The 19755-nt window shown below is 50.3% G+C and overlaps 8 protein-coding genes across 8 annotated transcripts; 6 read left to right on the forward strand and 2 right to left on the reverse strand.

Moving 5' to 3' along the window:
• Nucleotides 1-1798: 1798 nt before the first annotated feature.
• Nucleotides 1799-3757, forward strand: NEUTE1DRAFT_121272 (uncharacterized protein; the record flags this gene model as incomplete). Its single annotated transcript, XM_009851400.1, has 2 exons — nt 1799-2287; nt 2349-3757. The coding sequence occupies 2 exons, from the start codon at nt 2098-2100 to the stop codon at nt 3560-3562; spliced, it is 1404 nt and encodes a 467-aa protein (XP_009849702.1).
• Nucleotides 3758-4194: 437 nt separating this feature from the next.
• On the reverse strand, nt 4195-7488 carry NEUTE1DRAFT_79619 (uncharacterized protein; the record flags this gene model as incomplete). The annotated part of the gene is made up of 8 exons (XM_009851401.1): nt 4195-5175; nt 5226-5327; nt 5386-5658; nt 5715-5798; nt 5859-6754; nt 6808-6986; nt 7041-7216; nt 7373-7488. 8 exons carry the CDS (start codon nt 7486-7488, stop codon nt 4305-4307), a joined length of 2697 nt encoding a protein of 898 aa, XP_009849703.1.
• A 436-nt stretch (nt 7489-7924) lies between these two features.
• Nucleotides 7925-8200, forward strand: NEUTE1DRAFT_116529 (uncharacterized protein; the record flags this gene model as incomplete). The annotated part of the gene is made up of 1 exon (XM_009851402.1): nt 7925-8200. The coding sequence occupies one exon, from the start codon at nt 8000-8002 to the stop codon at nt 8192-8194; it is 195 nt and encodes a 64-aa protein (XP_009849704.1).
• Nucleotides 8201-8981: 781 nt separating this feature from the next.
• NEUTE1DRAFT_136540 (uncharacterized protein) lies at nt 8982-9733 on the reverse strand (the record flags this gene model as incomplete). The annotated part of the gene is made up of 2 exons (XM_009851403.1): nt 8982-9674; nt 9725-9733. 2 exons carry the CDS (start codon nt 9731-9733, stop codon nt 8982-8984), a joined length of 702 nt encoding a protein of 233 aa, XP_009849705.1.
• Nucleotides 9734-10090: 357 nt separating this feature from the next.
• Nucleotides 10091-11769, forward strand: NEUTE1DRAFT_128855 (uncharacterized protein; the record flags this gene model as incomplete). The annotated part of the gene is made up of 3 exons (XM_009851404.1): nt 10091-10109; nt 10582-10931; nt 11068-11769. The coding sequence occupies 3 exons, from the start codon at nt 10091-10093 to the stop codon at nt 11767-11769; spliced, it is 1071 nt and encodes a 356-aa protein (XP_009849706.1).
• Nucleotides 11770-12485: 716 nt separating this feature from the next.
• Nucleotides 12486-12860, forward strand: NEUTE1DRAFT_39506 (uncharacterized protein; the record flags this gene model as incomplete). The annotated part of the gene is made up of 1 exon (XM_009850495.1): nt 12486-12860. The coding sequence occupies one exon, from the start codon at nt 12486-12488 to the stop codon at nt 12858-12860; it is 375 nt and encodes a 124-aa protein (XP_009848797.1).
• Nucleotides 12861-15086: 2226 nt separating this feature from the next.
• On the forward strand, nt 15087-17090 carry NEUTE1DRAFT_79624 (uncharacterized protein; the record flags this gene model as incomplete). Its single annotated transcript, XM_009851405.1, has 2 exons — nt 15087-15117; nt 15609-17090. 2 exons carry the CDS (start codon nt 15087-15089, stop codon nt 16958-16960), a joined length of 1383 nt encoding a protein of 460 aa, XP_009849707.1.
• Nucleotides 17091-18413: 1323 nt separating this feature from the next.
• On the forward strand, nt 18414-18928 carry NEUTE1DRAFT_39400 (uncharacterized protein; the record flags this gene model as incomplete). Its single annotated transcript, XM_009850488.1, has 2 exons — nt 18414-18507; nt 18780-18928. 2 exons carry the CDS (start codon nt 18414-18416, stop codon nt 18926-18928), a joined length of 243 nt encoding a protein of 80 aa, XP_009848790.1.
• Nucleotides 18929-19755: the final 827 nt, after the last annotated feature.

Genomic DNA, 19755 nt, shown 5'->3' on the forward strand with positions numbered 1-19755 from the left:
ACATTGGTCACTCGCTCGCAGATAAAGAAATCAGAGACGGATATACCGAGGGACAGAGCGACAGAGGGGCAGAGGGGTAGAGGGGTCGGGGAGATAGGTAGAGGCAAGACACAATACATAAGGAAAGCTATCGAGAGGCCTCATGCCTGTCATTCGATTAGATCGTCATTCCTCCACACAGTAAATGCAAGGCACCAGAGAAAAAAAAGAATGTTTCGAAACACAGACGGCGCGAACTCCCATGGCGCCGAGGGGGGTCCTTTAATAAGCGCCGCTCCAATGTCTCCTCCTCCGCGGCTACAACCAAAGATTTGGTCTAATTCCAGCGAACCAACGGGATGGTCAGGAAGGCTCGTTTGGGATGTCCGACCCCATGGATCTCCAGTTGGATGAAACACTGACGGCTTTTCTTGGCAGACATTTCCCCGGTGGCGGACAGCGCCATTCCCAGGCGGCTGCCAGGGCAAAAAGTGGAAGCAGGGGGTTTTCCAACACGGCAGCGCCGAATGACAGGGGAGACCCATTCACACACTCTTAGGTACGAGCGGAAGGGAATGCAACTGAGATCGACAGCAGAGTGGCAGCAGCAGCATTGTTCGCTTCTTCCCCTGGCGATAGCTAAGCTTCCATTTCCTTTCCCTTTCCACTCTCACCCCAGCTTTCCTCGTATCAGCTTCCCCTCTTCATCATTTTCGCTCGCGAACAAAAAAGAACTCAAATTTAGCTCCACATCACATCGTACTGCGTTCTGCTGACCGTGCTGCTCGTTTCGTCGGGTGGGCATCCCGCGTCGCCAAGTTCCCCCGATTCAGCTCACTGGACCGCTGGAGCACTAGAGAAAATGTGGGTGACATGACATACATATGTATGTCACGACATCACGGCACCAGTTAAGCCAAGGGGTAAAAGCAGAAAAACGGATGAGAGAGGGGAGAAACCAACAGCCTCGCTTCTATTCTCATGCCGTATCGTGAGACTAGTCGTAAACAGGTCTCGTTTTCCCTTTTGAAGGCATCACAAAGCAGTTCTAACCGACCTCTCCAGTCACTGTTGCGTGAGTACCTCTTAGACGCGGGGGAGGGGCGGTCATACGTCAGGTCAGGAGAACTGACTCGTCGGGCTTCTTTGAGATCAAGGCAAAGATGGCTTCCATTCACAGTCCAGACTCCCTCAATCCGTTGATCAGTCGGACATGCCTCTATCACATCGTCACAACCGAAACGCCGACACCCGGATAACCATATTGCCCCCTACATGCCTATCATAACCCCTATTCCCCATATTCCACAGGGAACACAACAGTCACTTTCTGAGGCCCTGTTCCTTGCGTCATGGATGATCCGGGTCTGAAGCTTGCTTGCAAAGCTCCGCCGTTTGTATCTCCTTCCTCATATCGTCTCTTTTGCCCGAGGAGGAGCGAGCGTTTGCTTCGTGTTGTGAGGGTCTCGAGGGCTTGGTTGGTCAAGGTATCACGGGTCATTCAAGGGTACCCTACCTCGACGAGACCAGGGACCGGAGGAGGCTTGTCTTGCCTTACAAGCTTACCTCTCCAACTGAACCTTACCAGTCGACGAGGGGGGGCCAGCCGCCGCCCGAGGACGCTAGACAGGTAGGGGTAGGTTTTAGGGTAGCACTGTCAGGTACAGTGCAGTAGAAGGTCGGATAGCACTCGGTACCCTGCATCCCTGACCTAATCTTCATTGCTTGTTGTAAGTGGGTGTGGGGTTTCCCATTCTGTATATATCCCTTCCGAGTTCCCTTCTATTCTCTTGACCCTTTCCTGTTACTTAGCCCATCCTTTAAGTGCCAGAGCTTGGTGTTTTCCTCCCCCTTCCTTCCTTTGGAGCCTCAGCTTTTGCAGAAACAGACTCGAGGTCTGTGATCCGGTCTTTTCTCTCCCTACCTTCCTTCATACACGTATCTCCAAAACACCACGTTGAAATAAACTGGTGATTCATTCTGGGTATCGCTTGCCCATTCCCTCCTTATACACACATAACGGCATAAAGGTCATTTGACTTTTTTCCTCGAAAGCATCGACTTCACTTTTTGTGGCTGGCCGCATATCGACACTCTCAAAACATACTATCAGCCATCATGCGCTCCACCACTGTCCTCGCCGGTCTGGCGACGGTCCTTGCCCCGTTGGCTTCTGCCCACACTGTCCTCACAACTGTTTTCGTCAACGACAAGAACCAAGGAGATGGTACTGGCGTCCGTATGCCCATGGATGGCAACATCGCCAACGCCCCCGTTATTAACATGAACAGCGATGACATGATCTGTGGTGAGTCTTGGATCCTTTCCCACTCATGCCTGCTGCTCAAAGACACTCACACATCAAACAGGCAGAGACGGCCTCAAGAAGGTCAACTACGCCATCCCCGCCACCGCTGGCTCCAAGATGACCTTTGAATTCCGCACCTACGTCGACGGCAGTAGGCCCGGCTTCATCGACGAGTCGCACCAGGGTCCCATTTCCGTCTACGCCAAGGCTGTCTCGGACTTTGACCAAAGCCCCGGCGGCTCCGGCTGGTTCAAGATCTGGCATGACGGGTACGACGAGTCCACCAAGAAGTGGGCGGTGCAGAAGGTCATCGACACCAACGGTCTCCTCAGCATCAGCTTGCCCACGGGGATGCCCACGGGCGCCTACCTGTTGCGCACCGAGGTGATCGCCATGCAAAACGTCACCACCAAGGCCGACGGCAACTGGTACTGCGAGCCGCAGTTCTACGTCAACTGCGCCCAGGTTTACGTCCAAGGCTCCTCGTCTGGCCCTCTCTCTATCCCCACGGACAAGGAAACCTCCATCCCCGGCCACGTCCACCCCTCCGACAAGGGTCTCAACTTCAACATGTACGACATGAAGGGTCTTCTTCCCTACCAGATCCCCGGCCCCGTGCCCTTCCGCCCTACCACTTCCTCTTCCGGCTCCAACGCAAAGGCCGCCCTTACCACGCCCACCAACTTCTCTGGCGCCGTCCCCGACAACTGCCTCCTCAAGAACGCCAACTGGTGCGGCTTCGAGGTACCCGACTACACCAACGAAGACGGATGCTGGGCTTCTGCGGACAACTGCTGGGCCCAGAGCAAGAAGTGCTTCGAGTCTGCCCCACCCTCGGGTATCAAGGGATGCAAGATCTGGGAACAGGAGAAGTGCCAGGCGCTTGCGAACTCGTGTGATGCGAAGCAGTTCACCGGTCCCCCGAACAAGGGCAAGAGGTGGGGAGATGTGACGGAGCAGTCGAGCGTCCAGGTCCCCGGGGTGATGAAGGGTGCGGATTTGGTGGACGATCCTGTCGACACCACCAGCAATGAAAAGGCCAACAACAACGTCGTCAGCATCCCCGCAGCCACAGCTACTACCTTCATCACCACCTCTTCCGCCGCTTCCAAGCCTGTCACCACTGTCCCTTCTATCGCCATCACCACCACCACCGCTGCTGTTGCCATTCCTACTGAGACTGCTGCCCAAAACACACTCATCAGGTGTGGCAGGGGTGACAAGAACCAGAGGCGGGCAATGCACATTAACAGGCATAAGCGCGCGGATTTCTAAGCAGTAGCCTGTTTTCTTTCTTTTTTCTTTCTTTGGCTGGCCGGCTGGCTGGCATGGTTGCTTTGATGATCTCTTTGATATAGTGGGCTAGGTGGCTAGCCCCCCAAAAGCAACCTTTCGCTTCTTTACCGTCCTTTATGATTTGACACAGTTTATCTTCACTTCTTCTATCTTTTGCATTTTGGACTAGGGAAACTTTCTTTTATTTCGGCTGGGGTTGCTGGTATAAACACTTGAAAGACTTGAAAGATGAGCTTGAGGTACTTGCCTCTTGGCTCAGCTGACATTGCATGTTCAATCTATTTTTGGACACGGGATAGATGGAACAAAAACGTCTGGGTAGAAGGAAATGTTATAAGACAAACGGCATGAATGATTCAATGCTGCCCATTTGGGCATCTTGTTGGGGCATCTTGTTGAAAAAATGAAAGCTATTTCTCTAATCTGTCTCTTCCCATATCTTGATGCATGAATCTACAACGCTGTTTCTGACAACGTCTAGACGAGGTGATGCAATGATGACCACGTATGACCCGCTTCCTCTCTCTATATGCTAGTAGCTGTGTAAAGTTGCAGCCCGCCATAATCTGACACATTAACCTCCAGTGTCGTGAAACACAAGATCAAGACTACCAAACAACCCGCACAAATACAAAGTTAAGCCAGCTATCCGGGTGCTCCTCTATCCATTGAGCCACCATAAATCTTTCCTCATGAGACTCCACAGTCCTTATTCCAGAGACTAAGAAAGCAGCTTCATAATATCAGCCATCCTCGTCTCCTTGACCTTCTTCTTACCATCTTGCTTTTCCTGGAAAGCCTTGCCAACCAACTCTCTCTTCTCCTTCTGAATATCAAGCACACGTTCTTCAATTGAATTGTCCATTACCAGCCTCCACACTGTCGTCGGCCTGGTTTGACCAAGCCGATGGACTCGGTCGACAGCTTGATCCTCGATGGCTGGTGCCCACCAGCTGTCAGCAAGAATGACAGTGTCAGCTGAAACCAAATTCAAGCCCACGCTGCACACGCCCAAGCTAGCGAGCAAGATACGCGTGTTGGGGTCGTAGTCTAGGGCGCGGATGGCGGCGTCGCGCTGGGCGGCGTTCATGCTGCCGTCGATCCGGGTGTAAGTGTACCCGGCTTCGTCTAGCTGGTGTTGGATGATGGTGAGGAAGGAGGTCCATTGACTGAAGATAATAATTTTGGAACCCTCCTTATCCAGGGTGCCTTTGACAAGCGCCAACACAGCTTCGGTCTTGGAGCTCTTGGTCTCAGATTCAAGTTCCTCTTCGTCCTGAGTGGCCGAGTGCTCGGGCGCTGGTTCAAGAAGTTTGTCTTCCGAGAGGGGAGCGCGGCACATGGGGCACTTTTGCTGCACTTCAATGACCTTGTCAATACAACCTCGACAAAAGACGTGCTTGCAATGTGTGATGATCGGGTTGCTCAGCGGGTCAATGCAGATAGGACACTCTTCTTGACTCTCGATGTAGAGTTGAAGTGCCTGTTGCAGAATGGCGCGGTTTTCATCGGTGAGATCAACCACATCTTTGTCTGCGAGAAGCTCGAGAACTTCTGTGATGCGCTTCTTGCACAACACCCAGTGATTGCAACTAGAGTCTGGTTAGCATCTTCACTGTGCTCAACACCTTGGGATACCTACGTTTGTCGAAGCCTTAGCAGTCTCTCCAGGACACCCTGAAATTGTCCCTGTGAGCGCTTCGACTGCGTCCGGTAGTTTTCCAGAACGCCCTGTGCCTCAGACCTGATTCATGTGTTAGCTCACTAGCATTGTGAAGATTAGAAGATGTGGAGGAGCTTACAGTAAAGCATCGTACTTCTTCTGCTCATCGGGCCAGAAGGTGATGCGAGAAATATGTTCTGTCTTCTCCGGAAGCTTCAAATCAACAAACTTCATATCCTTCTTTCTGCGAATGCAGAGATCTTTCATTAAACTTTTCAACAGAGCTTCACCCTTGGGCTCCCCGTTGGCAAGTGGCCTTGTGAGAACAGTGTTGAAGATTTCTGACTGTTCAATTCCGCCTGTTATGCGGAGAAACTTGAGTAACGAATGGAGATCACGAATCGTGTTGATTCTACGTAGAGAGTCTTGTCAGTACTGCACGTAAACATTGTTGATTGTCCAACTCACATTGGCGTTCCGCTAAGTACCCATCTGGACTTGGCTTCCAATTTGCAAGCATTCTGAGCTACTTGGGCTTTGGCATTACGAATGCTATATCACTTTTGTTAGCATTGTACGTAGGGTACCCAGACCATGCATTGTTTGACCCACCTGTGTCCTTCGTCAAGAACCACTCTTCTCCAGCGAGTCTTTACTAGAGCGTCATCGGACAAGGTTCCGTAGCTGGTAATCACCACATTTTGGTCTTGGAGCGTTTTGGCAAATTCTTTGCGTTTACTTCCATGATATATGACGATCTTTGGCTGATGTTCCTCGTGAACATGGCGTCTGATCTGCTGCTTCCAGTTGCTCATCACACCAACGGGGGCGACGATGAGGGTAGGGCCAGTACCCAGGCCTTCGGTCATGATGAGGCTGATGATCTGGATAGTTTTGCCGAGGCCCATGTCATCGGCACATATGGCGCCTGACATTAGCTGTGGGGGAGACTTGTTATAGAAGCCTGTTGCCATGTTGTAGTACCGGCCGTCGGCGGTATGCTGCCAGAGCTGTACTGAGTCGGTAGACCCCTTTGCAGGCATTGTAGGGTTCTCTTTAGAGATCATCCAAGCAAGGCCTTGAAGCTGATAGGGAAGCAACTTTGCGCGCAACTTTTCGGGCTGGGAAGCCATTGGAAGGTTGGCCAGGTCCTCCTCACTCATGGCGAGTGACTTGATCATATCACCGCCGGAGCGGAAGTTAGTGACCTCGCTCATCTTGGCCAACTGTTCCATTGTAACTTGGGGCTCCGGCTCTTGCGTTTGGCTAGGGAAGCCATAGGTACCATTGCCCCTGAGTTCAAGTGTCCGTTTCTTTCTCTGCTCCTCATTTGCTTTGCGTGTTTGGTTGAGTTGGGTGGCTTTGACGAGTTTGTCCTTTTTCAGCCGTTCCTCGAGCCTGGCTCGTTGAAGTGGCGCGCTCGTGCCATAGAAATAGAGTCGAACGGGGCAGTCGTAGAATTCTTTCTCTCCAGTAAGCATGCCCTCAACTACAAGGTCGCCGTTGTCCTGGATTGGATTAGAAATGGAAATGGCTGAAGTGAATCGAGGGGTATACATACCATGTAAGGGGCTAGCTTAGCAGCAACGGTCCTCGGGATATGACCTATCTGTGTGCCCAACACGTTATCTACACGAATAGCATTGGGGTCGTACTGGTTCTGTGGTTCTCTCTTGCAGACAACCACTTCACCGGGAGAGGCTACGCCGTTGTAGTATCGCACACCGACAATCTTGCCATCTATCTTGAATTAGCGTGGGAAGTAGGCAGCAGTCGGAGGTATGGTATACGAACCGAAATGTCCATAGAATTCGAGGACAGGGCCAGGATCGGCCTGGGTAAGGTCAATGACCTCGGCTTCATCGTCCGACTCGAGTATGTCGGGCTGGGTGCTGAGCCAGTTCAGGGTGTCATGGATGGCCTGCACATGTTCCGGAGGACGATGCTGCGAGCTCGGAGTTGCTTGGCTGCTACGTGCTGAGAGAGTGCTTGTTGCTCCCTGGGTGTTGTGCCTGCTCTGGGCACCCTGTGTGCCTGGTGGCGTTTGCCAAGGTAGTTGCCGTCGTCCGGAGCTTGTTTGGCTCGACGAAGAGAGGCCATTGGTGCTGGTAGACTGTGGGACATACTGTGATTGAGAGGGCCCCGAGGACGAGCTATCAGCGTTCAATCGACGGCGACGTGCTTCATCTCGGCGATCGGAAGCAGCCGCTCCGACGCCAGAAGTGTAGGGCCGCTTTGGCATTGTTGCTCAAGGTTGGCAGGATACGTATCGAAATGCCTTTGAGGATACCAGAATGTTGTGGTTTCCACTTGTGGAAGGAAAGTTCCGATAAAGAAGAGAAAATTCGAGCCCCTCCTTCTACACTTTTCCAAACTCGCAGACGCAACACAACTAAAAGTTGGAGAATGGGTTAGGTTGGAAATCAACCCTTACCTTCACATGTCGGTGCGAGTCGGAGGTTCGAGACACCGATGGATTTCCCCACACGGGAGAGAACGAACGCGGAATCCTTGTCGCTGTAATGCGAACTCACGTGATGCACCATAGGATTGTGTGCCTTCCATTCGGTCAAGGGGGTGATGAGATAAGAGACTAATAAAGTAGGGAATGACGTCACTCCCAAGTGGTTGAATAACTTCTGTCCTCAGTTGTTGACGAAGAGCAAACTCGGGGAGATTTTGGAACTAAACTTTTGATTAAAAGATATTCGGAAGGTTTTAGGGATGGAATAACTTGAGGTATAATATGAGACATGCCATTGGGCGCATACGCAACTCAAAGGAAGGACATACAGTCTGATGCTGGTTTGTTTGTCAGCTTTCCATGGCACGCAACATACTCGAAGTACTATACCATACTCTGTACACTAGACGAAATCTATCCCGAACAGTCCCAAACCTCGCGAGGACAAATCAGAATAGCTAACACCAATAATAAAAGGTATTAGTCGGAATTGATATGGCCTTTTAACATCAGAAATAGCATATCCAAGATGGGATCACGCATTAGTTAGCTACGAAAACGCATACGAGAGTTGACACGAGGTCTCGAACTAACAACCAAACCAGTACTGGACTGTACAAGATAAGCAGTTATCCACAGAGTGAAGAACACGATAATATAAAAGGGCACGACGACAAACGTGATGTTACACGTAGCATGTTTCTTTGAAGATATATATACTGTCATAGGACTCCGTGTTCCTGATCATTACGCTGTGTCCAGAGAAGAGCAGAAGCATATCAGACTTTACCAACTCGTAAACGTACAATACATCATGATGAAAGTGTACAATAGAACCAAAGAACTTCCAGCATCATGACCACATTGAAACCTCTCGATACAGTGAGCAGCTTTCCATGCGCTGCATATCACAGCGAACTTGAGAACGTGTGCCATCCACCGATACCAAGACCATCATATCCGTCATATACACATTGATGCGCCCCGAACGCCGCCGAGAAAAAAAAAAGAAGAAAAAAAAAAAAAAAAAAAAAAGAAAAAAAAAAAAAAAAAAAAAGGCAACGCGTATATCAGGATCGTTTCTAACCGTCACTGTGAAGATGGAACAAAGCGCAATTGTTAGCCTCCATTGACTCTCTCGCGGGTGTGAAATGTTCGTTGTTGATAATTGTCATAAGGGGGGAAGAACTTGGACTCGAGCACAAAACCCAAGCCACCCACACAACTGAAAGAAGGGAATATTAAGAAAGGGAAAAAGAAAAGGGATTCACCTACAGCAGGGCCAGCGTTAAATCACCATGAATGTGTGCCTTCAACTCGATTTCCACCTCTAAATTGAGGTCTAATCTCAGCCTGAGTGGGTTCTTGCCTCCATTGCCACCGCCGCCTTGCTGCATCTGCTGTTGTTGTTGTTGTTGCTGCATCAACATCATCTGGTTTTGCTGTTTCTGCTGCTGCAGCGCTTGCCTCTGGCGGTACGACTTTGGCTCTTCTTCTTCGGAATCCTCTTGGTCGGCGAAGCGGGGACGGCGACGGCGACGAGGCCTTTCAGCGACCTCCTGGTTGCGGTTCTTCTTCTTCCTCTTGTTTTCGTCGCGCATGAACTTGGGCTGCGGAGCTTCCTCGTCCTTGGGCGTGGAAGGCTGAGATTCCGAGGAAGACTCTTCAATGGTAGCGGCGTGCTTTTTAGCCCTGCCACCTGCTTTCTCTTCCTCTTCCTCTTCCTCTGCCTCGGAATCGTTTTCAGACCTGTCGTCGTCATCATCATCATCATCATCTTTCTGTTCGTTATTATCCCTCTCATTGTTATCGTCGTTCTGCTTCTCATCATCGTCGTTGTCATTCTTTTTGACGTTGCTGATCTCTGGATTGGGACCCGTTGTTCCATCCTGGGTTTGTTCCGTGTGTTCATCCTTCTTCTCCGCAGCTTCTGGCTTTGGGGCCTGGTCGTTGTTGTTTGGTGTCTGGGCGATGTTAGTTGCCAGCGTCGACCTCAAACCGGGAATACACTCACAGGATCCATCTTCTTTCCTGGTAATGTGTAGAGGTATTTCCTGCGCAAGGTTGCTATGGTGTCACAAAGACAGATGGGAAAGGAAAGAGAGATGTTTTGACTTTACAAATGAGTTTCTAGAGAACAGCTAGAACAGGAGACCAAAGAGTAGGTATTGAAAAGGTTAATACAGGTTTAAAGGACAGGACGCATATTTGGTATCCAACCTTGCCAATAATTCCGGATAGAGGTAATGTGCACAAGGCAGCCCAAGATCATCAACAGGGTCACAGCGCGAAAGAACGGAGCAAAAGTCGAGGACCCTGATGCAATCAACTCATGTCATCATACCTTGAAGACTGAAACAGAAACACATGGCTTCCCACCATGAGACCACCACATGCAGGTAGGTAGCTCTCCATCCACTAATCCACTGCGCGACGAAGCTGACCTACCCCAGTTCCCCCAGAGTGACGACATGGGGAGCCGTTTCCCAAGACCTAAAGGATGTAATGCCATCCCAAAAAAAAACGGAGCATAATACCCGTTCTCTTGCATAAACCACACGCCCACCTGCTGCGTGTCTGATAAAGCCCTTGCACATCAGACGAAGTCGTCGCATTAGGTTCTGTCGCGGGGATAAGCGAGCTATGACGTCGAACCGACCTAAAGAGCGGATCTTATTTGGAGATCAAGCTTTTGGAGGGTGGGATCGCGAACGTTACGTGCATTGAGATGACATCGAGGCGACAGGGGGACGGGGGGTGTGGATACAACATAACAGCTACAGCTACAGCTAGGGACGCATCGCCAGGCACGAAACAGTTTGTTTCAAGAAGAGAAAGAAACGGATGCACGCTAACTGTGGGTAATTATAGTATATCATGGTGTCTCTAAGTGGAAGGAAGCACCTGGTAAAACTACATACGGTACCCAAAACATTCAACCAAAGCGAACTACTACCACATTTTTTGTTCCAAGACCCAAGAGACACTCGTTGTTGACAACTCGATCAAGTAAACCCCAGCTACGGAATCAAGGAGACATGGTTATCGGCCTTCTGATCATTGCGGGAATTCCCACAACAATAGGCGTCTGCGAAGCCTTGAGTGCGCAGAAAAAAGCCAATAACGCATCTAAAGAGAAAGCCAAGTTCCAGTTGACAGCCTCTATATCCCTCGATGGAGGACCGTCGGAAGAGTGTTTTTGTGTGTTGAGAGATGGAAGAGTAAGTTTGGTTTCCATTACCATTCAGCTGTCATCCAGACTTCAGATGGAGAAGCGATGAATGACATCAGCCCCCCCCCCCCATTTCCTGCACCCCCCACCATATGATAATACCCTTTGGCTTACACGTCTGACAGTTATGGATCGACCATCCCGACTATCCCATGCCAGGCCATAGGTTTATGGGGTACTACTTCACATACCCCTCTGAAGAGAAGCACCTGGGCATGGTGAGCACGATAGCAGACGATCCGCCCATGCTAAACTGGATTTATTGCGATAAGGACACTGGCATGGTTAATCACGGCGGCCGTCAAGCTACCATTGGGCATACCATCGGTCCTTGGTACTGGAGCGATGACGAGACGTGGCTGACGCTCGAAGGGGACACCTTACAGTTTGTTGCTGTTCAAGACGAGGAAACCCAGAGATGGTGCGTTTACTGGGACAAGGATAGGAAGATCAGGGGATCAAGCGGTAGTTATGCTGGAGAGGAAGAGTATTCAGACGAGGAATCAGAGGGAGAATCGGAAGAGTCAGAAGCGGAAGATGATTCTGAGTTCAGCGGCAGTGAAACCGGGGAACCAAGAAAGCCCATAAAGACATTTGAAAAGGAACCCAAAAAGGAAGCTGGGAAGAACGAAGGCCAGCAAACCGGAGGTGGAGACACCGAGGGGAAGAAGACAGAGGTGAAAACGGAGGACAAGCAGGATGATGGTGGGGAAGCTCCTCCTGCTCTGCCGCAAGTACAGAAGCCTGTGAAATGGGTTCCGATCCTGCTGCGTCGTCGAATGCAGTTGGGGATGGAAAGCCGATACGTCAAGGGCGCCAATGGCTAGGAACATAAACGTATTGGTATGGATCATGCAGGGATAATACAAGAATTGTAATGTGATGAGATGGTGGGCTCACTGCATAAGATCGCGATATCATGGAATGAAGGGTACCTAGCGGTGATAGGGCCCGGAAATTGTCATCAATGCTGATATTAATCGGGTTTTTGACGACCAGGGTGGCTTGGCCCGGTCTTGTCACATTTATGCAACCCTGATAGCAAGAAAACGAAAACTGGATTCTAACTCGGTCCTGTCTCCGCTGATGTTCACCTCATGGCTAAGAAGCCGACCAACTAGGAGAGAGAAGGGGGGGATGGCTGCACAAGGCACCCAACAGCCGACTTGAACAGCACAAATGATGGGAAATTCCTGGCGCATACTACATGCAGTTCCGTATGGTGGACTTGCATAGCATAGGCATGCGTGACGGGAATGGGGTGTTGCAACGTCCTCGCCACTAAACAGGAGGTAGCCTCACCGGACAACGGGATCTCGATGACTTCATTGTTGAAGCTCGGTTCCCATGGGCCCTGTGTTAGTTTTACCACTCTTTGGACCACACCTCAAGATACCTTATTTTAAATAAAGGCTTGCTCCTTTTTCAGTATTTGAGACGTTCCGAGAAAGTTCATAATTTTTTCTTGAAAAGACAACAGTTCTTGACACCGACCAAATTTCGTACTCTTTCTTCGGATCTACATCTACCAAACACCGCCAACATGTCCACCCAAAGCGGCTCTGACACGAGCAAGAAGTCTAAGCGTCAGCCAAAGAAGCAGGCGCAAACCTACGAATCCGAGTCCGAATCCGAGGACTACGCCCCCCCTCCCCGGCGTAAGCGCGGCAAGAAGCAGGGCCCTCTCGACTCGCTCGCCCTCGACAACGTTAATAACACGGTCGGCGGTCTCACCCAAGGCGTTACGGGCGCGTTGGGTGGCGTCGCGGGCGGTGCTGTCCAGAATCACCAACAAGGTGGTGGTGGTGGTGGTGGTGGGAAGTCCGACACCTTGAGGCTTAGACTCGACCTCAATCTCGACGTTGAAATAACGCTCAAAGCAAAGATCCATGGGGACCTGGAGCTGGCTCTGTTGTGAGTATCTGGTCTTCTTTCATTGTCTTCGTGCTCTTTTCCGTGGTGTTGCAATTCTGCGAATAACTTCAACCCCCCCCACACCCCACCCCACCCACCCATTTGGCTTTTGACCTGCACAGAAAGAACACCTCTTGGCTTTTGGATGACAGCGATGAGAGAGTTCGTTTCAGGCATGTTGCTTTTGTTGCGTGCGTTGAAACTTTTCCCTCCATCTGCGATTTCCAAATGACCAACGCCAGGGGATTATTCTCAGTCTTTGATCACGTCACCCTCTACCTACCTACCTCTACCTATCCATGAAACCGTTCAACCCCTGTTTCTTGCCTTGGGCTAAAGGTCGATGTAGAGAAACTTGAGTTCATGTCTTGAAAGGGGCGCCTCAACCCCGCCAAACAAGACACAGAACTGGTTCACGCGCAGAACCAAAACCCAGACATCACTTTGTCTTCTGTTGTACGATTATGGCGCCCGAATGAAAGGAGAAGGAGAAGGAGAAGGACGGGAGTGTCCTGCATGGCGCAACTTTCATCAACACCGTTCGACGCCAAGAAGCAAGAGAAAGCAGAAAATGGTTACTGAAACATGGGACTAATTCTTTAGGAACTGAAGCAACTAGTTTCCCCCGGTCCAGTACCCTGCCGTTCCCCGTTTGAAATGGCGGCAGCGGAAAAAGCTTCTTTTGATTGGGAATAGGTGGAGTTTTTCGGATTGGATTGGAATCAGAATTGGGATACGGATTCGGCTTAAGATTGGTAATGATCATGAAGAGTTCATGAAAGGGAAAGACGGGACAGAGAAGGAAGTTCTTTGCTTCTTCTCACACATTGTCAAAGGAGTTTAACGGCATTCTGTGGTTCTGGTTTCGATTCTTTGGGGGCTGTACAATTTTATGATTCTTCTCTTCAAGCGCTATACATAATGCCTACCTATAAGTTGCGGGAGTTTGATTGAACTTGGAACATAGTATTCTGTCGTTCCGCTATCATGGCTGTTGCTGCTTTGTTGAGAGAGCGTTGTCCATCACGATAATTCTCCCACCTCCTGGTCGCCGAACGAGACATGAATTTGACGCCCGATCACGTCAAGAACAATAGCCATTGTGCAACGCGATCCTGCTAATTCCGTGTAATCACAACTCAAGTCAGGGTGACGGATCTCTGAACCTCCCAGGCCAGCACCCGTGACATGGGAGGAATGCCACCGCTGCTGTGTCACCTAACCCGGCTCGTCCGAGACAAAATAAGTGAGACTAACCAACAGGCTAAGGTAAACCAGTCTACTACTACTCGTTGAGATTAAAGAAAAGGCCGTTGCAAAACTATGAGAGGGATTACAATAATTCGAAAAGACATCGGCTAGAGTCCTATTTGTATATTTTCATTTAGAAATTGCCTAGAACTTCAAACCAGAGGTGTTACAAAGACCTTGGATGCGTAGTAGGAGTATACCCAAGGTATAATGTCAAAGGTCTCGACTGTTTTGTCTACGACGAGCCCGGCCCGAAGGTGCGCCAAGACATCGTTGCACTAACACTTGGACTAAATCGAGGGAACCACGGGGCAGCAAGGACCCGCATCGACATTCCAACTGCCCGCTGCAGTTACCCATCCGACTTCTCACCTCCACTTGCTTCGTTGCCCTTTGTCTTGGTTTTTATTCTCCGCAAACCCTGAACGTCACATCGTGGGATCTGATCTCAGGATTTATTTCCCGAAGTGAAACCTTCCGGTCCTTGTTCTTCACTAGGGCGTTTCATCCAGGAGAATGGAAGCGGCAGAAACCTGTTTCTTGCTGCTCGCCAAGGTGGGCCACAACACTATCTTCCGGACATCTACCTTCCGGGCATCGTGTTGATATCTGTTAATCGCTGACTTTTGTCTATGGAACTCCAACAGTATCACGCGCTTGTCTAGTTGGTATAACGAAAGGAAACAAGATGTATCAGAGTAATTTCTCACAGTCAAGGCCCTGATCACATTGTGATTAGACCGAGCCGTCCCTGAATCAGGAAGAGAGATACACCTTCCAACGGGCACCTCACCAAGCACTAACACATTCGATCTGACTGGCCAGCTGAATTATCTCCAAGGCGGAATCAGCTAGAAGATGTCCACACCAACCACTATCTACCTTGACAACAACAGTGGCATGTGATGTCATGATCTTGGTCAAGCAAGGCAGCGCGTCCTTCGTCTAACGCAACCATCGTACCATATACCCCTCCATCATGTCCCTTCGCATCCAAGGAACTATGGCATGTACGTTCATTCAGTCACAGACCTCTTCTCGCAGCCAACCTTTGAATTCGTACAGCCCAGTAGACGACGACGACACACAAATCAACGGACACGGACACCACGGACGGCGCGCGCACGTACAGTACGGTACACGTTTGGGCTGCTGCGCCTCACCATTTTTCGCTGCTTCACCGGCCTGCAGTCTTGACCCCTCTTCAAGTTCGAAGCCACCTTGCCATTGCCTTGTCACGTTTGGGTGCGGGCGCGGGCTTGGGCTTGGGCGTGGCTGACAGTGGTGACTAATTGCCTTTGTTGTTTTCGAAACTCGGACCGCTGGATGCTCTATCTGCTGCTGTTAATGCCCGTTACTACCGAGATACCCACATCCACACAAAATATACTACAAACCACGCACAACCACTAGCGGAAGAGGCGTGCCTAGCATCTACAACTGCCTTGGCCCACGACTTAATCCTGGTGGAGGTTTGCTTGTGCGGCAGCCCGCTTTGTAGATACCTCGTCCAGCTCGGAAAACAGTCTCCTAAACAAGCTGGCTTGGTCCAGGAAGAACAAGTTCCTAGGTCAGCTACACCGTAGCATGACCTCGAAATTCTCGTCTCCGTCGGATCGCGACAGTTCCGCCGGTGGCGACCAGCAAGCTGCTTTTTCCTCGTCCTCCGCTCGGCAGAGCAGGAACGGGGCGGCTTCCCATATTGGGCGTCCCAGACCTTCTACAACTACTTCCCGCGGCGGCTTCGCCAGCGATGAACGGTCGACACGAGATGGGATGACCGACTACGTGTATGAAGAAGACGCCGACGAGAAAGCAGAAGAAGCACGACACGGCAGCAAAAGTGGAAGCGATGTTGAGATTGAAGATATCACGGACGCGCCGCGATCACCACCAGCAAATTACTCACGACCACGGCCAGCGCAATCACCACAATCGACACCAAACATTGACAAGTCACCAGAAAGGCCACCACCTCCACCACCAAAACACCAAAAGAAGACCCTGCCCGGAGACCCAGCTTATGTTGCACCCATAGGCAAAATTGGGCCAATAGGGAGCACCCCCAAAATCGCTTCCCGCAGCAACAGCGAAAAGGGCGGCATCTCCGTCTCTCCCTCCTCGCGCCCCCAACTCCCTCCCTACATCGGTTCCTACCTCAAAGGCAAAACCGTTGACGAATACGGGGATATCATCGATCCCCGAACAGGTACAATCCTCGCTCACGCCGGAGGCGATTTACCTTCGATTGTGGGCAGGCAAGTGTCCAACGACCAGGGGGATATCTTGGGGGATGAGGGGGAGTTGCTTGGATATGTGGCTGATGTTGAGGTTGGGAAGAAGACTGCTTCTCCCGAGGAAGCAGCACCAAAACCGATGATGAGTCTTGCAGAGATTATGAGCAGAAACAACACGGCGTTGATGGTGGATCATGACGGCAATATTTTGGACGCGCAGGGGAATGTGGTGGGAAAGTTTTTGGATCATAACAATCCTGTGCATAGGGAGAGGCAAGAAAAGGAGGAGGATCAGAAAGGAGAGGGGAAGGGGAAGGGGAGGGGGAGAGAGGAGGAAAGGGGGGTACCTGTGCCACACTATGAAGAGGCTGACAAGGATGAGAAAGAGGGAGCTGCCGAGGAAGAGCCGCAACGTGAACAATCAAGACCACCGAGGAGAACGGAAGAAGAGAGGAGGGCCAACGCGGCTGCGTGGAGAAAGGAGAATCCGGGGGAGAGCCCCTCGGACATCTTTCTGGATGTCAAGTCGACGACGGAGGGGATTCAGTTGACGATTAGGATCCCCACTGTGTTTGGGAATGGCCAGCAGTTGAAGCCAAACATTTCGTTTTCTTGAGCAGCATTGTATGGGCTACTTTGTCAAAAATGGGATTAGAGCGGGCGTTATGGGAGTTTGAAAGACTGATTGATGTAATGGTCAAAGGGGGAACAGAAGCACCAAAAGTTAGCAGTACCTGTACATGCGGCAACTTTACGAATAGTCACAGCACCGAACATGGCGTTAGTCAAGGTAGGTAGAGGCATGTAAACTCAAGTAGAATCAACGTATATTAGTGGGGCCATGGCAACGACGGGCGTTCCCCCTTTCAGCTCCAGCTTCTTCAGATCTCCTTCCAGAAAGAGAGAAGCGCCCGCTCTGCCAGTGTGAGCGCGGGAAAGACTTCTCACAATATTGGACCCTGAGCAGGAAAAGCGGGCAAACTGGGACGACGGAGAGAGCCAAGAAATGGAATCAAGATCGTACACTAGGGGGAAAGAAGCAAGCGAGACCAAGTTTCCCGAATCCCTCCCATAAGTCACCCACTCAACCACTCAGCTCTTTCCCCCATCCACCCAAACCAAGAACACCCCGATAAATCCTGTTTTCTGGAACATGTAAGAAACGGGGCTAGTGTACACAGAAAACGTTGAAACTCCGGTCCGGGGAATAATGATGGAGTAACGGCCCGAAATCGAAGAGATCGACCTCTGTCTCCGCTTGTGCCTTGATGGGGTGACATGACGTTTTCCCCAGCACCGGTGATGTGGGTTGCGTAAGCTTTTCAACTTGACGCACTTGCATCATTCCATCCATGCCTACCTGCCTGTCCTGTCGCTCGTACCTAGGTGCGCCTCTCTAGCGTCTCGGGCATAAAACAAGATGTGGCCCAGTTCCAACAATTGGATTATATGGTACGATATGTGTCGATCTTCTTTTCGAGCAAGGAAAAGAATATGTACACCATACTAGTGCAAGACCGTCCGAAAGACGGTGGGATGGTGATAGTGGCGAAGAAAAGCGGAACCTAATCGTGGACAGGATCAGAACCTAAATCTGAGTACACGTGTACCTGAAAAGACGAAAGACAAGAAAACGTGGAACTGAAACCTTATGAAAACGTGGGGGGGCGTGGAGATATCGAAACCATGACTTACACTAGTAAATTCTCCGAAATCAGGGTTACCTCACCTTGCTTATTATTGTTAGGATGTCTCACCTGCAGTGTACAACGACAACGGCAACGGCTGGATAGATACCGAGAGCCAAGGTACTCTGAACAACGACACGGCTTTTTGATAGAGCTGATATCCCGGAGTTCGACTTTGCCACAATGATAGAAGAGCTTCAAGCCACACTTTAAGTGAAACCGGCCTCGACAACAACGGAGGTAATGATGATGATATAAGTGTATACTCGCATGTATTAGTTGTTGCCCATAATCCAATAAGAGCTCTAGGACGGTACTTCACTGCCCTTGTCTAACTCACAAAGCCGCTGATATCCTCACGGACATGTGTAACCTACCGCCATGGTTGATCCCGGACATTTTCCCAAGTGTCTAGAATTAAGTGTCTATGCGAGAGGTGCATGTTCCGTTATGACTCCGCTCCGTCATCCCGTCCGTCATATGCCACGAATGAGAACACAATGGATAAACCCATTTCATCAGCCCATGAAGGTAGAGTGAGGATGAATTGTTTGGATAGGTTGAACAAGAACTTACCTGGAGGTAGCCCATGAAGTCATTCCATGTACGCCGCGGCGCGGTTAGACCATGTCTAGGTTGTCAGGTTCTCGAAACTATCTGCTCTTCCTTCCTTTGTCATGCGAGGCCGCTTCAGCGATTCTATTTCCTTCCGCTGCCTAAGTACAGACTTTATCGACATCTCGGAAGACGATGGTGAAAGTCGATCACTCCAGTGCAGTTCAATGATGATCTTGCCTCCCTCGTCCGATCTTGACATGCAAAGAAAAAAAAAGTCACATTCTCGCCTTTCATACGGTCTTGCCCTTTATGCCTTTCCTTTTGTAGAAGGTCGATAGGCAGGAATGACCACCGTTGCCAACATGCCAGTCATGCTTTCGAAAGGAAGGAGGCAACTTGCCATTCACCTTGTACTGTCACTGGGTATCGTTCTTCCCACCATGCCATGAATGATGCTTCTCTGATGATGCTTTTCTTGCTCGCTCGAGCCATCCATGTCTTTCAATCCTTGGATTTCACTTCAAGTTGTTACCTGAGCTTTGAGCCTTTCGCGAACGATGCCGTACCTACATCACAGCCAGTGGAATTATCTCATTGGATGTTTCGTCCACCACTTACACCACTTTTCTTCACTTGACATACTTGAATGGGCACTTGATGTTGGCCATGTGGCGTTCACCATATCTTACGACGCTTCCGAGTGGCTCCCAAAAGTGAATGCGTGTGGAGGGATGGTGCTTGTCTTTAACGTAAACCGGGGAGGTCCTGTGTAGTGTGAGGTGAAGAAAGCAACAGGAGGGGAAAGGACTGGGAACCTGACTCGAGAAATCACCTTGAAACCCAAAAGACTGCTCCGTGACGTAACTCGTCAAACCGCAATGACGTCCAGAATATCCGTCGTAAACCCAACTTTCTACTTACTGCAACACATAGTACTGACGCAGGGACTAAGGGACGTAACGTGACAAGAAAGCATAAAGGTCTCACTGTCCACCTGTGGTTCCGTCGTCTGGGATATCTCAATTCTCGGAATAGCTTCACAACACTTGATCAACAATAAACGTTTACTTTTACCAATTGCGAGTTCAATAATAGCAAGAACACTATTACACTCAATAAACTTACTCTAGAAACCCGCCTGGCCACAACCTGACTTCATCCCCCA

The sequence above is a fragment of the Neurospora tetrasperma genome (assembly GCF_000213175.1).
Source record: "Neurospora tetrasperma FGSC 2508 unplaced genomic scaffold NEUTE1scaffold_2, whole genome shotgun sequence".
Classification (NCBI taxonomy): Eukaryota; Fungi; Ascomycota; class Sordariomycetes; order Sordariales; family Sordariaceae; genus Neurospora; species Neurospora tetrasperma.